The 14,096-nt window shown below is 34.9% G+C and overlaps 1 protein-coding gene across 4 annotated transcripts in view; it reads right to left on the reverse strand.

Annotated features, from left to right (window-relative positions):
* The window catches only part of OSBPL8 (oxysterol binding protein like 8), a 192,677-nt gene that overhangs the window by 14,860 nt on the left and 163,721 nt on the right, over window positions 1-14,096 (reverse strand). For all 4 annotated transcript variants that reach the window (XM_067697393.1, XM_067697394.1, XM_067697397.1 and 1 more), the window contains 6 exons: window positions 13,255-13,353; window positions 10,350-10,447; window positions 8,477-8,566; window positions 7,067-7,203; window positions 5,235-5,420; window positions 4,474-4,561 (listed from right to left, as the gene is read on the reverse strand). In XM_067697393.1, coding sequence (XP_067553494.1) covers window positions 4,474-4,561; window positions 5,235-5,420; window positions 7,067-7,203; window positions 8,477-8,566; window positions 10,350-10,447; window positions 13,255-13,353 — 698 coding nt within the window. The remainder of the gene's footprint in view (window positions 1-4,473; window positions 4,562-5,234; window positions 5,421-7,066; window positions 7,204-8,476; window positions 8,567-10,349; window positions 10,448-13,254; window positions 13,354-14,096) is intronic.

Below are 14,096 nucleotides of genomic sequence, written 5' to 3' on the forward strand. Positions count from 1 at the left end.
AAGAGACCCACTTCAGACCTAGGGACATATACAGACTGAAAATGAGGGGACGGAAAAAGATATTCCATGCAAATGGAAAGCAAAAGAAAGCTGGAGTAGCCATTCTCGTATCAGGCAAAACATACTTTAAAATAAAGACTATTATAACAGACAAAGAAGGACACTACATAATAATCAACAGATCAATCCAAGAAGAAGATATAACAACTGTAAATATTTATGCACCCAACATAGGAGCACCTCAATACATTAGGCAAATGCTAACAGCCATAAAAGGGGAAATCGACAGTAACATAATCATAGTAGGGGACTTTAACACCCCACTTTCACCAATGGACAGATCATCCAAAATGAAAATCAACAAGGACACATAAGCTTTAAATGATACATTAAACAAGATGGACTTAATTGATATTTATAGGACATTCCATCCAAAAACAGCAGATTACACTTTCCTCTCAAGTGCTCATGGAACATTCTCCAGCATAGATCATATCTTGGGTCACAAATCAAGCCTTGGTAAACTTAAGAAAATTGAAATCATATCAAGTATCTTTTCCTACCACAACACTATGACACTAGATATCAATTACAGGAAAACATCCGTAGAAAATACAAGGATATTCAGGCTAAACAATACACTACTAAATAATCAAGAGATCACTGAAGAAATCAAAAAATACCTAGAAACAAATGACAATAAAAACACGATGACCCAAAACCTATAGGATGCAGAAAAGCAGTTCTAGAGGGAAGTTTATAGCAACACAACCCTACCTCAAAAAACAAGAAACATCTCAAATAAACAACCTAACCTTACACATAAAGCCATTAGAGAAAGAAGAACAAAAAAACCCCAAAGTTAGCCAAAGGAAAGAAATCATACAGATCGGACCACAAATAAATGAAAAAGAAATGAAGGAAATGATAGCAAAGATCAATAAAACTAAAAGCTGGTTCTTTGAGAAGATAAACAAAATGGATAAACCATTAGCCAGGGACATCAAGAAAAAAAGGGAGAAGACGCAAATCAATAGAATTAGGAAAGAAAAAGGAGAAGTAACAACTGACATTGCAGAAATACAAAGGATCCTGAGAGATTACTAGAAGCAACTCTATGCCAATAAAATGGACAACCTGGAAGAAATGGACAAATTCTTAAGCATGCACAACCATCCAAGATTGAACCAGGAAGAAGCAGAAAATATAAACAGACCAATCATAAGCACTGAAATTGAAAATGTGATTAAAAATCTTCCAACAAACAAAAGCCCAGGACCAGATGGCTTCACAGGCCAATTCTATCAAACATTTAGAGAAGAGCTAACACGTATCCTTCTCAAATTCTTCCAAAATATAACAGAGGGAGGAACACTCCCAAACTCATTCTATGAGGCCACCATCACCCTGATACCAAAACCAGACAACGATGCCAGAAAAAAAGAAAACTACAGGCCAATATCACTGATGAACATAGATGCAAAAATCCTCAACAAAATACTAGTAAAAAGAATCCAACAGCACATTATAAGGGTCATACAACATGATCAAGTGGGGTTTATCCCAGGAATGCAAGGATTCTTCAATATATGCAAATCAATCAATGTGATACACCACATTAACAAATTGAAGGAGAAAAACCATATGATCATCTCAATAGATGCAGAAAAAGCTTTCAACAAAATTCAACACCCATTTATGATAAAAACCCTCCAGAAAGTAGGAATAGAGGGAACTTACCTCAACATAATAAAGACCATATATGACAAACCCACAGCCAACATTGTCCTCAATGGTGAAAAACTGAAACCATTTCATCTAAGATCAGGAACAAGACAAGGAAGTCCACTCTCACCACTATTATTCAACATAGTTTTGCAAGTTTTAGCCACAGCAATCAGAGAAGAAAAAGAAATAAAAGGAATCCAAACAGGAAAAGAAGAAGTAAAACTGTCAGTGTTTGCAGATGACATGATACTATACACAGAGAATCCTAAAGCTGCTACCAGAAAACTACTAGAGCTAATCAATGAATTTGGTAAAGTAGTGGGATATAAAATTAATGCCGAGAAATCTCTTGGATTCCTATACACTAATGATGAAAAATCTGAAAGAAATTAAGGAAACACTCCCATTTACCATTGCAACAAAAAGAATAAAATACCTAGGAATAAACCTACCTAAGGAGACAAAAGACTTGTATGCAGAAACTATAAGACACTGATGAAAGAAATTAAAGATGATACAAACAGATGGAGAGATATACCTTGTTCTTGGATTGGAAGAATCAACATTGTGAAAATGACTATACTACCCAAAGCAATCTACAGATTCAAGGCAACCCCTATCAAACTACCAATGGCATTTTTCACAGAACTAGAACAAAAAAATTCACAATTTGTATGGAAACACAAAAGACCCTGAATAGCCAAAGCAATCTTGAGAAAGAAAAACGCAGCTGGAGGAATCAGGCTCCCTGACTTCAGACCATACTACAAAGCTACAGTAATCAAGACAATATGGTACTGGCACAAAACCAGAAATACAGATCAATGGAACAGGATAGAAAGCCCAGAGATAAACCCAAGCACATATGGTCACCTTATCTTTGATAAACGAGGCAAGAGTACATAATGGAGAAAAGACAGCCTCTTCAATAAGTGGTGCTGGGAAACTGGACAGCTACATGTAAAAGAATGAAATTAGGACACTCCCTAACACCATACACAAAAATAAACTCAAAATGGATTAAAGACCTAAACGTAAGGTAAGACACTATAAAACTCTAGTGGAAAACATAAGCAGAACACTCCATGACATAAATCACAGCAAGATCCTTTTTGACCCACCTCCTAGAGAAATGGAAATAAAAACAAAAATAAACAAATGGGACCTAATGAAACTTAAAAGCTTTTGTACAGCAAAGGAAACCATAAACAAGACAAACAGACAACCCTTAAAATGGGAGAAAATATTTACAAACAAAGCAACTGACAAAGGATTAATCTCCAAAATATACAAGCAGCTCATGCAGCTCAATATCAAAAAAAACAAACAACCCAATCCATAAATGGGCAGAAGACCTAAACAGACATTTCTCCAAAGAAGATATACAGATTGCCAACAAACACATGAAAAGATGCTCAACATCACTAATCATTAGAGAAATGCAAATCAAAACTACAATGAGGTATCACCTCACACTGGTCAGAATGGTCATCATCAAAAAATCTACAAACAATAAATGCTGGAGAGGGTGTGGAGAAAAGGGAACCCTCTTGCACTGTTGGTGGGAATGTAAATTGATACAGCCACTATGGAGAACAATATGGAGGTTCCTTAAAAAACTAAAAATAGAACTACCATACAACCCAGCAATCCCACTACTGGGCATATACCCTGAGAAAACCATACTTCAAAAAGAGTCATGTAACCACAATGTTCACTGAAGCTCTATTTACAATAGGCAGGACATGGAAGCAACCTAAATATCCACCAACAGATGAATGGATAAAGAAGATGTGGTATATATATACAATGGAATATTACTCAGCCATAAAAAGAAACGAAATTGAGTTATTTGTAGCGAGGTGGATGGACCTAAAGACTGTCACACAGAGTGAAGTAAGTCAGAAAGAGAAAAACAAATACCGTATGCTAACACACCTATATGGAATATAAAAAAAAAAGTTTCTGAAGAACCTAGGGGCAGGACAGGAATAAAAACGCAGATATACAGAACAGACTTGAGGACACGGGTAGGGGGAAGGGTAAGCTGGGATGAAGTGAGAGAGTGGCATGGACTTATATATACTATCAAATGTAAAATAGATAGCTAATGGGAAGCAGCTGCATAGCACAGGGAGATCAGCTCGGTGTTTTGTGTCCACCTGGAGGGGTGGGAAAGGGAGGGTGGGAGGGAGACACAAGAGGGAGGAGATATGGGGATGTATGTATATGTATAGCTGATTCACTGTTATATAGCAGAAACTAACACACCATTGTAAAGCAATTATACTCCAACAAAGATGTTAAAAAAAAAAAAAAAGACATACACAACAATTTGTTAACAAGGTCTACTGTACTTCCTGTGGAACCAGGGCTCACACTGGGAACGTGGGGACCCTTCAAGACTGCCACTGCACCAGGGAGGCATTAGGACAAGAGCAAGTAAAAAATGCCATGAAGCCTTCTCGCTGCTCTGAAGTCACCTGATTCTTGATTCAGCTCTCACTTAGTTGCTGCAAACCTCTGACTGTTTTCCAGAGTTCAGGCAAATTTGGTTATGACAGTTTCTGCTTGATTTTTTATGTTTCTTTGGGGGCAAAATAGCTTGGAGCTGCCTACTGTATCATTTTTCTGACCTGAAATTTTAAATTGTGGAGCCAAATTTTAAAGGTTGGTAACCAAAGATACTACGAATTTTAAAAATTTATATGCAGAGCAGGATCTAGTTACTTTTTTATTACATACCATTGGAGTGCGATGTTTCACTTTGGTCTGGATAACACCATCTTTTTCGTACTGTATCATATCGTTAAGTGGATCCCATGGTCGAGTACTACATAAATGAGAAAAGACCACTTGTTTAATGACTAGGCAAAACGCTCAGAAACTTTTTAAAAAACTTTCTACTCTACGATTAGATTTTCATTGATAATTATAAACTTAGCTGTAAGATTAAGATATGTCATATCTAATCTTCTGATCCTCAGCTTATTTTATAGGCTAACTACTATCATGGAGTCAAATTTATAATGAATGGAACATCAAGGGTAAAATCTCACACATACTGTTTAATTTAAAAACTATTCATACTAACAATAAAAAAAACCTAGCAGGCTTCCCTGGTGGCGCAGTGGTTGAGAAACCGCCTGCCAATGCAGGGGACACAGGTTTGAGCCCTGGTCTGGGAAGATCCCACGTGCCGCGGAGCAACTGGGCCCGTAAGCCACAACTACTGAGCCTGCGCGTCTGGGGCCTGTGCTCTGCAACGAGAGGTCGCGATAGTGAGAGGCCCGCGCACCGCGATGAAGAGTGGCCCCTGCTTGCCACAACTAGAGAAAGCCCTCGCACAGAAACGAAGACCTAACACAGCAAAAATAAATAAATAAATTTAAAAAGAATAACAACCCAAGCCAAGCTGTAGGATGTTATTAAAAAAAAAAACAAAACTAGAAATGAAGGCAAAAAACTATGAGATACTGTTTGTAATATAATTTTTAATTACTTACTCTGCAAACCTGTAATGCCATTCTCCTGTGAGTGAGTCAAGGTCAAATAACTTGCAAGTCCACTCTTGATTTTTTGTTTTCCGATCTCTGGCAGCTTGTCTTTGAGCTTCTTCTAAAACACACTTTTCTTGAGTAGCTTCTGTTTGGTCTTTGGCATTTATGGCTCGAGTTACCCGCTGCCAGAGTCTAATACATGTGCAAAAATAATATTGAAAAGAACAACAGAAAATCAAATCTGCATGGAATAGGCTTGACTCCCCTTGAGAGAAAATGATGCCCATGTGGGTTTTTGGCTTTGAGAAAGCTTATGCTCGGATGCTTAGAAACAAGTCAAGATATAAAAAGTGATGCCTTGAATAGAGTGAGACAGTGGAGACCAATTTTTTTTCTTGGCCAGAGAAATTTATTACATGGGTTCTTAAACACATGGAAGTGAATGGTGCTGATCCACATGGTAGAAATGTAATGAAGGCTCAAGAATCTACATTTTAAACAAGCTCCCTAGATGATTCTTGTACATACTGTTTAGGATCCACTGGCCTCAAAGATCCAGAAGTATACTGCCATGTTTCTCAACCTTGGGTGGAGGATTTGTCAGGGAATTAAAAAGAATCAGAATCTCCGGGAGTGGGCCCAAGTATTGCTTTTTTTTTTTTTTTTAATGTTTCCCAGGTGGTTTTAATGTGCAGCCAGTGTTGAGAACCATTGATTTAGCAGGAAAAAATACTGAGGCAAAAATCTTTTCCCCTACTAAAGTTTAGTGTTTTACTAGATACTTAAAAATATATCTGTATTCTACCCATCTGGGAAGATAGCATGTCGGGCTCAAAGAATAAAGGCTAGGGAATCAGATAGACTTGGGTTTTATCCTAGATCTGCCACTTCTTGGCTGGTGAACTTAAAGTTACTTATCTTGTCTAAGACTCATTTTCCTCATCTTTAAAATACATTAAATTATACCCACATCTCAAAAATTGTCGTATGCCTTCGCAAAGTTTCACTCTGGATGGAGAGCATCACGTGGTTATAGCTGAAACAGAATTTTCAGAACTGGTGCATACGTAACCTTCCATCTTTGAAAACCTCAATTTTGAGCATAGAAGGAAAGTGCACGTAGACTTGAATCCTCAGGAGAAGAGAATGATATGCCTGTGCAAACATGTAGTGAGAACTAAACTGCATAATGTGTATAAAGTACCTAGTAGAGTGTCTTTTACACAGCTACCCCCTTCTCCTACCACAAGGAAAGAAATAGAAGAATACGATTGGGCAGTATGTATACAATATTTTTGGTGTAAAAGTATAGGAGATCCAGGAAGAATTTCATGATTTAAGAACATAAATTATGGCCTTAATTAGTCCCCAAATAATATAAGTCCTCTAGAAGCCTGCACATCCAGTGGCGTGATTTTTGTATTTTAGAAAATAAAACAGAAGTAGATTTTGTAACCACTTCGCCTAAAGTTCTACATGCCTAACCCAGGTTAGAAAACAGCTGCCAGATAAAAACCAAGAATCATTAGTCCCATCATTTTATGCAAACAAAAAAGTTTTTGTTCTTCTTCTTCTCTCTCTTTTTTTTTTAAATAAGCCCTGGAGCAGATAAGAAGAGAAAGGAAAAAATAGGAAGTTTAGTTTAGAGCTGCAGAAGAGCAGCATGATTTGTGTTATAATTATTTGACATTCACATACACCAAAACAAAATCTTGTCAAATCCCACAAATGTTGAACTATTTTGCTGAATTAAAAACAGAAAAGTGACCATACTGTTGAGGGATTACAAAAAATACTCTTTGATTTTCATGAAGTGAGCTGAAAAGTGGTATACTTACTTCTCTGATTCAAAATCTCCTTGCTCTTCAAATTTTACAGTGTGCCTTATTAATCTCCACTGCTTAATGTCTGGTGTTGGATTCCAGAAAACCTCTGAATTATCAGTCTTTTTGTCAGTAATAAAAACTTCACTATCCTATATTTAAAGAAATTAAAAATTAATGTAGAGAATTATCTTTATTTAAAAGGGAATTCTGTAGTTTAGTAATATAATAATAATTTCTTCCTGACAATCCCACAGTGACATTTTTAAAACAAATATAACTAGCACTTTTCTAAAAGCCCCAAATCTCTTGTCATTCTTATAAAAACATTAAGATTAAATACCTAATACTTTTCATTTAAAAACTTGGTTGAATGCAGAGGAAGTTTGTGAGATTTCAGAAGTTTCACTTAATAAACAAATTTTAGACAATTACATGCAAAAAGCCTCAACAACTGTCTCTAAATTGTCAAAGTAGAGCATAGTGTTTGCTATAGCTACAATGAGATGCTGTAGACCATCTACGTATTCAATATATGTAGAAAAACTTAAGAGCCTTTCTTAGCATTAAAAATCTTAGCACAATCTTATAAATTTCATTTGTTAAAAAACAGTTTTATCTTTTTTTCCAAATGATATTCAGATAGAAGTAAATTTTAAAAATAACAGAGCATTGTAGCCTCTTAGTTGAGTCTCTAGGTCCATCTTCATTTTCTCATCATATTTCTCATCATTTTCTGATTATAATGCAGAAAAAAACATATACCGGTGTTTACAGTGAGAGTGCATTTGGCAGTAGCATGATATGATCCTTTTTATTAATATAATAAGCTCCTCTTAACAAAATTATGTAAATATGAATTTAGGTCAGCAGAGAAGTAAATAAAAGCCATTGCTCTCAAAAAACACTGTATCTTTTCCATGGTCCTCAAAAGAAAATATAACCCTAATTGGAAATGCCTCTCCTGGTGAGAGGCAGTATACAGTTGTGTGTAAAAGCACGGCATTGGAGCCAGAGTGCTTGGGGGGAGATCTTACTTCACTACTTCGAACAAATTATTTAAACTCTCTGTGCCTCAGTGTCCTCCTCTGTAAAATGGGGACAATAATAATACTCATCTCATAGGGTATTATACTAAATATTAAATGAGTTAATATGAGCAACATTTTAAAACAATGCAGTACATAGTATGTGATATGTAAGTGTTAGCTACTTTTACTGATTTAAAGTTTTGGAAAGACCAAATATTACATTAAACTAAATACTGTTGATACAAAGCAATACCAAAATATTTGTTAAATTGAAACTGATGTTGAATAGTGATGCTTTTAGAAATGGGATAAGTGAACTTATAAAATTTGATTTTTAATTTTTTTCCCACAGAATAGAATTCTTTTTGTAAAGCTACAGTATAAAAATACTTACCCAATGTCCTTCCAAAGTAGCTAGGACTTCTTTTCCCAATTTTAGTTTCCCTGATATTTGATTAACACAGTCACTACTACCTAGAAATGGCTTTTAAAAGAAAAAATGTTGAAGAAACATTTTACTTTTAACTTATATTTACATACAATGTAGACCAAAAAAACCCCAAAAAGTAACTGTATAGTTACAGTGCTGTTAAAGGCACAAATGGTGAAATGCTGACTCAAATTTTAGTCAGAAATGTTCAATAAAAAGAAATTTAAATTTGTTGCTGTGGAAAAAATAGATAAAAACAGACTATGTGAAGCCCAAACAAACATATTACGAAAGATCACACTGAAATAACTGGTGTCCTGTGCTCTCTCTTGATTCAAGACTGCACTCTATCAAGTTGCACTATTTTAAGCAGTAACAACTCAGTAAACATAAGGGACTTAACTCATCTATTGAATAGCAACTCCTCCTTTAAAAACAAAACAATAAAACAATATCCAATCAAAAAAAAACTTCTGAAAATTAAATTAGAAGAAATATATTTTGAGTTACTTTATCGCCTTACTGATGTTTCTCCTCACTGACAAAATTTTGATGCTCCAATCTAATCTTTAAAGGTGTCATAAATTACTTAAGACCTCTTCACTCATGATTTTCAAATATCATTATCACCATACAAGCAAAAAATCTGCTAAGAAGAAAAAAAAAATCAAAGGGCATTGAATCAAATAATACTTAAAGAGATCCTTTTTATTAGAGCAAAGTTGCTGATTACCTGGATATCAACATAGGAGCAATTTAGTCATAAGTATTAAATAATTCATAGAAATATTTTTATCTAAACGTAATGTACTATCCCACACCAACAATGACACTGTGAAAAGGTCTTAAATTTCCCTTTTACGCTGAGGCAGACAGAATTTTCCAAAGATGGCCTCAATTATAGCTACTCTTCCTCCTTCAGCCCACATGTTCTTCCTCAATAAGATCCTGTCACCCTCTCACTGAGAAGTGGGGTCTGCATCCCTCCCCTTTGAATTTAGGTGGGTTTGTAATTCTTCAACTAGTAGAGAATGGTGGAAATGATGTAATTTGATTTCTGAGTCTAGGTCATGGACAGCAATGCAGCTTCTGCCTTCCTCACAGGACACTTGTCCTTGGAACCCTGAGCTGCCAAGTAAGAAGTCTGACTACCTTAAAGTTCCCATGATGTGAGGAAGACAAACCACATGAAAAAGTCATGTTTACAGGTGCTCAGATCTGCAGTCCTAGTCTTTCAGTCATCCCAACATGTGATGACTTACATGTTATCAGACATGTAAGTGATGAGCCTTCAGATGTTACCAGGCCCCAACTGTTGAGTCTCTCATAGCCTGAAAGTCTTCCTAACTGTTGCCTCAGCCATTATGTAGCAGAGATAAGCCATCCCCAATATGCCCTGTCCAAATTCCTGGCCCACAGGACTCCTAAGGAACAGAACATAGCTGTTTCTAAGCTCGTGAGTTTTAAGAGTAAAGTGTTAGGTGGAAATAGTAAATAATAAAACTGTTAGTGTACACAGCATAGCTCAAGCTGATACATGCTTTTCTTGGGAGGGTACATACTTTTTGGTATTCTATAAAGCAATGTTTCAATTTACTAAGAAATTTCCATTCATCCTCTTCTTAAATCTCTTATTATAGTGCCAACAGTTTTATTAATTAAAATTAAAAACAACAAATCATGGCTTTCTGTTGATTTGGATCTTCCAAGGCTGCCCTTTCATGAATTCTATGCTCTTATATTTAGTTTTTAATTAGAAACTAAATCGTGCTTTGTTCAATATACATCGTATAGCTCTTCTTTAATTAGATGATACCTCCTATCATTCTCTACTAACCTTTAGTTTGAATTCAAGTATTGCACTGTATCCAGTTTTTTGACATGTAATATTGACTGTTCCACCAAGCTCCAGTGTCATTGTGCCATAAAGAATTCCTAAAGAAAAAAAACAATTTTGACAAAAGGTTAAAGAGAAAGAGAGAGAGACTGGCTAATAACAAGTAGAACTTTATAATCTAATCTTCTAAGAGAAATAATTCAAGAGGATTCTGTCCTACTCAATTACAATCTATAATATGCACATAAAGTTGGTTCTGTAGGATTTGAATAGATAACAGTTGATCCACATTATTTCCAGAGTCTATATTTACAAATTTATATTCTCACTAAAATATATTCGTAATCCCAAAATCAATACCCACAGCATTTTTGCAGTCATTCATGGACGTGTGCAGAGTGGTGAAATATTTGTTGTCCAATGTGCACACTGAAGCTGAAGTCAAACAAGGTGAGACTCTTGACTTCTGGCTTCATTACTCATGTAGTAAACAAGTGTCTTTTCTGCAGTATATTTAGTGCCACATTTTTGTGTTTTTTGTTGGTGATTTTACTATTTACAATGGCCCCCAAATAAGTGCTATCTGGTTTTCCTAAGCACAGAAGGTTGTGATGTACTTTATGGAGAAAATATGTATGTTAAAGCTTGGTTCAGGCATGAGTTATAGTGCTGTTGGCTGTTAGTTCAATGCTAATGAATCAAAAGTATATATGTAATATGGTGTCTTTAAAAAGAAACAAAGTTATGCTTTGATTGGTTGATGAAAATGCTGTGACAAGAGGCTCACAGGAACCTAACCATGTGTTTCCTCTAGGAGCAACAGTTTAGTATTCATTAATTCAGTGTCTGTGGTGACTTTATAGGACATAAGTACTACAAATAACAAGAATCAACTGTATAAGTAAGATAAATTTAAAAATCTCTGTATTTTGGTTCTTGACTAAAAACAGTTGGAGAAATTCTGAGTTTGACGAGTTAAACAGGCTGTGTGTGTGTGTGTGTGTGTGTGTGTGTGTATCTGTTCTTGGACTAAACTTTTTTTTTTCCCCAATGTTCATCATTCCCATAGTTTGTATATTTTTACTATGCATACATAGAAACCACATAAGCTCATTTTGCACACAATCATACTATACACATCTTTCTCCGATTTGATTTTTAAACTCAACATTTTAGATAGGATTTAAAACTTTTTCAAATTTTTTAATATAATTTTTAAAGGTTACTCTCCATTTACAGTTATTACAAAATCTTGGCTATATTCCCCGTGTTGTACAGTACATCATTGAGCCTTGAGCCTATCTTACCAATAGTTTGTACCTCCTAGTCCTCCACACCTATAATGCACCCCCCTCCCCAATGGCAACCACTAGTGTGTTCTCTGTATCTGTGAATCTGCTTCTTTTTTTGTTATATTCACTAGTTCATTGTATTTTTTAGATTCCATGTATTGAATATAAGTGATATCATACAGTATTTGTCTTTTTCTGACTTATTTCACTTAGCATAATGCCCTCCAAGTTGGACTCAACTCTTAAGGCAGCCTTTAATATGCAAATGCACAATGTTAATTTTCAAGAGAGGAACAGACTATGCAATGCTTCTCATATTTATTTGGCTATGGAATTCTTATTTTATACAACAATTTGAGACTAGTGATTTGGAGAACACATCTTAGAAAATACACGAAGGTAGAAAATAATCATTTCCTCATTCACAAGGGGTTATGATCTCTCCTTTTTTCCATGCAATAAAAACACTGCTATGAAAAAAAAATTTTCCCTGTTGCTATTTGGGTATGACATTAGGTATCTCTCTACATGAAATATCATTTTATTTATTCTAAATTATTTAAAATTTAAAAGTATATTTCTCATCAATTCATTTCATGATTTCAGATATTTCACTTCATGTCTATTTCAAAAACCATACATGAAACTCAAAGAATTACCTAGCCTGAGGTCACAAGTTGGCAGTCCTGCACAGTGGATGGGAGTCAACAAGCCTAGAGTTTAGTCTCAGCATTCTTACTAACTAGCTGGTCTGGCTTTAGATAAGATTCTTAACCCTCCTGGTTTTTTCATCTGTGAAATGAGGTCATATTAAATAATTTCTATGTTTTCATGAATCAGTTCCTAAAATAGAGGATAATTACCCTAAAAAGTTATTTTTAAGAAATGGGTTGGAAAGAAGGGTAAAGATAATGACCAAGCTGAGTGTTTAAGATGATGCCATATAGCATAGCAGTGCAGATTGCAGAGCTGTGTGATCTCAGGCAAATTAACCTCTTTCTGCCTTATCCTCCTCGTTCATAAAACAGGGATAATATTACCTACTTCATAGGGCTGCTGGAATGATTAAATGAGTTTATAAATGTAAAGTGCACAGAATAGTTGGGTGCCTGGCCTGTTTTAAATGATAGTTATTATTTAATACTTTTATCTGTATACTAAATAATGGGGAAAAAGCATAATACATTAATTTTTAACAAACTGCCAAACAAGGATGAGAAAAAATTTTAAAGAACTTGTTACAATGAAAAGCAGTGCATTGAAATTTTAAAAAGGGGTGGTGGTGCAAGAAGATAAAAATCACTTTTGAGGATTCGGAAATAGCGGTCAGTTTCATCAAATTTTACAACTCGTAGACAAGGCAAATGAAATTCCATTATTATAAATCAGTCTCTTCCAAATAAAGTATGTGTCACAAAAAATCTACTGTGGTGAATTAATTCATCATAGAAATATTCAGCAGATGATAACAGTGAGCTCAAGTATCTGTAAACCAAGGACACTTTCAAACAAAAGGCTGACTCCATCAACCTCAAAACATAAATTACAGTCAAACACACTTACTTAAAAAGAAGGTTTAAAAAAAACCTAACTCAAGTATAGAAAATATTTACCTTTACAATGAGCATATGGCATTGTCATTGCATAATCTTCGCCTCTATTCAAGAAAGTTAACCGTGCTTCTCCTTCTAATAGTGCAGATAATGAGTTTCCTGAAATAAATATTGTTTTTTAAGTTTCACAAAAATAATTCAGCCAATTCAAAACAAACAAAACATATTTAGGACACCTACCAGATATCTACAGTGGAATGTCTTAAAAATGTCTCAGTCTCAATGTGTCCAAACATATATTTGTTGTCTTATACCCAAAACATATTCGATCCATGTTCCTATTCTTACAAAACGAGTACTTTTAAAAGGTACTCGTTATATGTTTGTTGTGTTATTTTACATGAGGCTCTTAAAAAAAATCTTAAACATGTAGAACATGCCGTAAAACACTATTTCACTGTATAGCTTAATATGCCCTTTTTTGAATAAAAACATTATTTCTTATCTGTAAGACACATTACTTCGTTAAGTCCCAAGCTTTAAGTACGTATAATTGATATAATAATACTATGGCTAATTTAGAAAAAATTTAAAATATGCATAACCCACCAAAATGCAATTGATGATATAATTTCATGGTATTTTCTTCTAGCTTTTCATATATATATATATATATATATATAAAAATATATATATTTCCCCCATTGAGAGCTTTATCGAAGTATAATTTACATACAGTAAGTGACCCATTTTAATGGTGCATTTTGATAGTCTTAGCAATTGTATCCAGTCACGTAACCTCCACCAGCACAATCCCTGCTCCTTGGCAGTCAATCTTTTCCTCCAGCCCAAGGAAACCACTGGTCTGGTTTCTATCACTATAGTTTGGCCTATTTTAGAAT

Source organism: Pseudorca crassidens, chromosome 11 (genome assembly GCF_039906515.1).
Source record: "Pseudorca crassidens isolate mPseCra1 chromosome 11, mPseCra1.hap1, whole genome shotgun sequence".
NCBI classification, from domain to species: Eukaryota; Metazoa; Chordata; class Mammalia; order Artiodactyla; family Delphinidae; genus Pseudorca; species Pseudorca crassidens.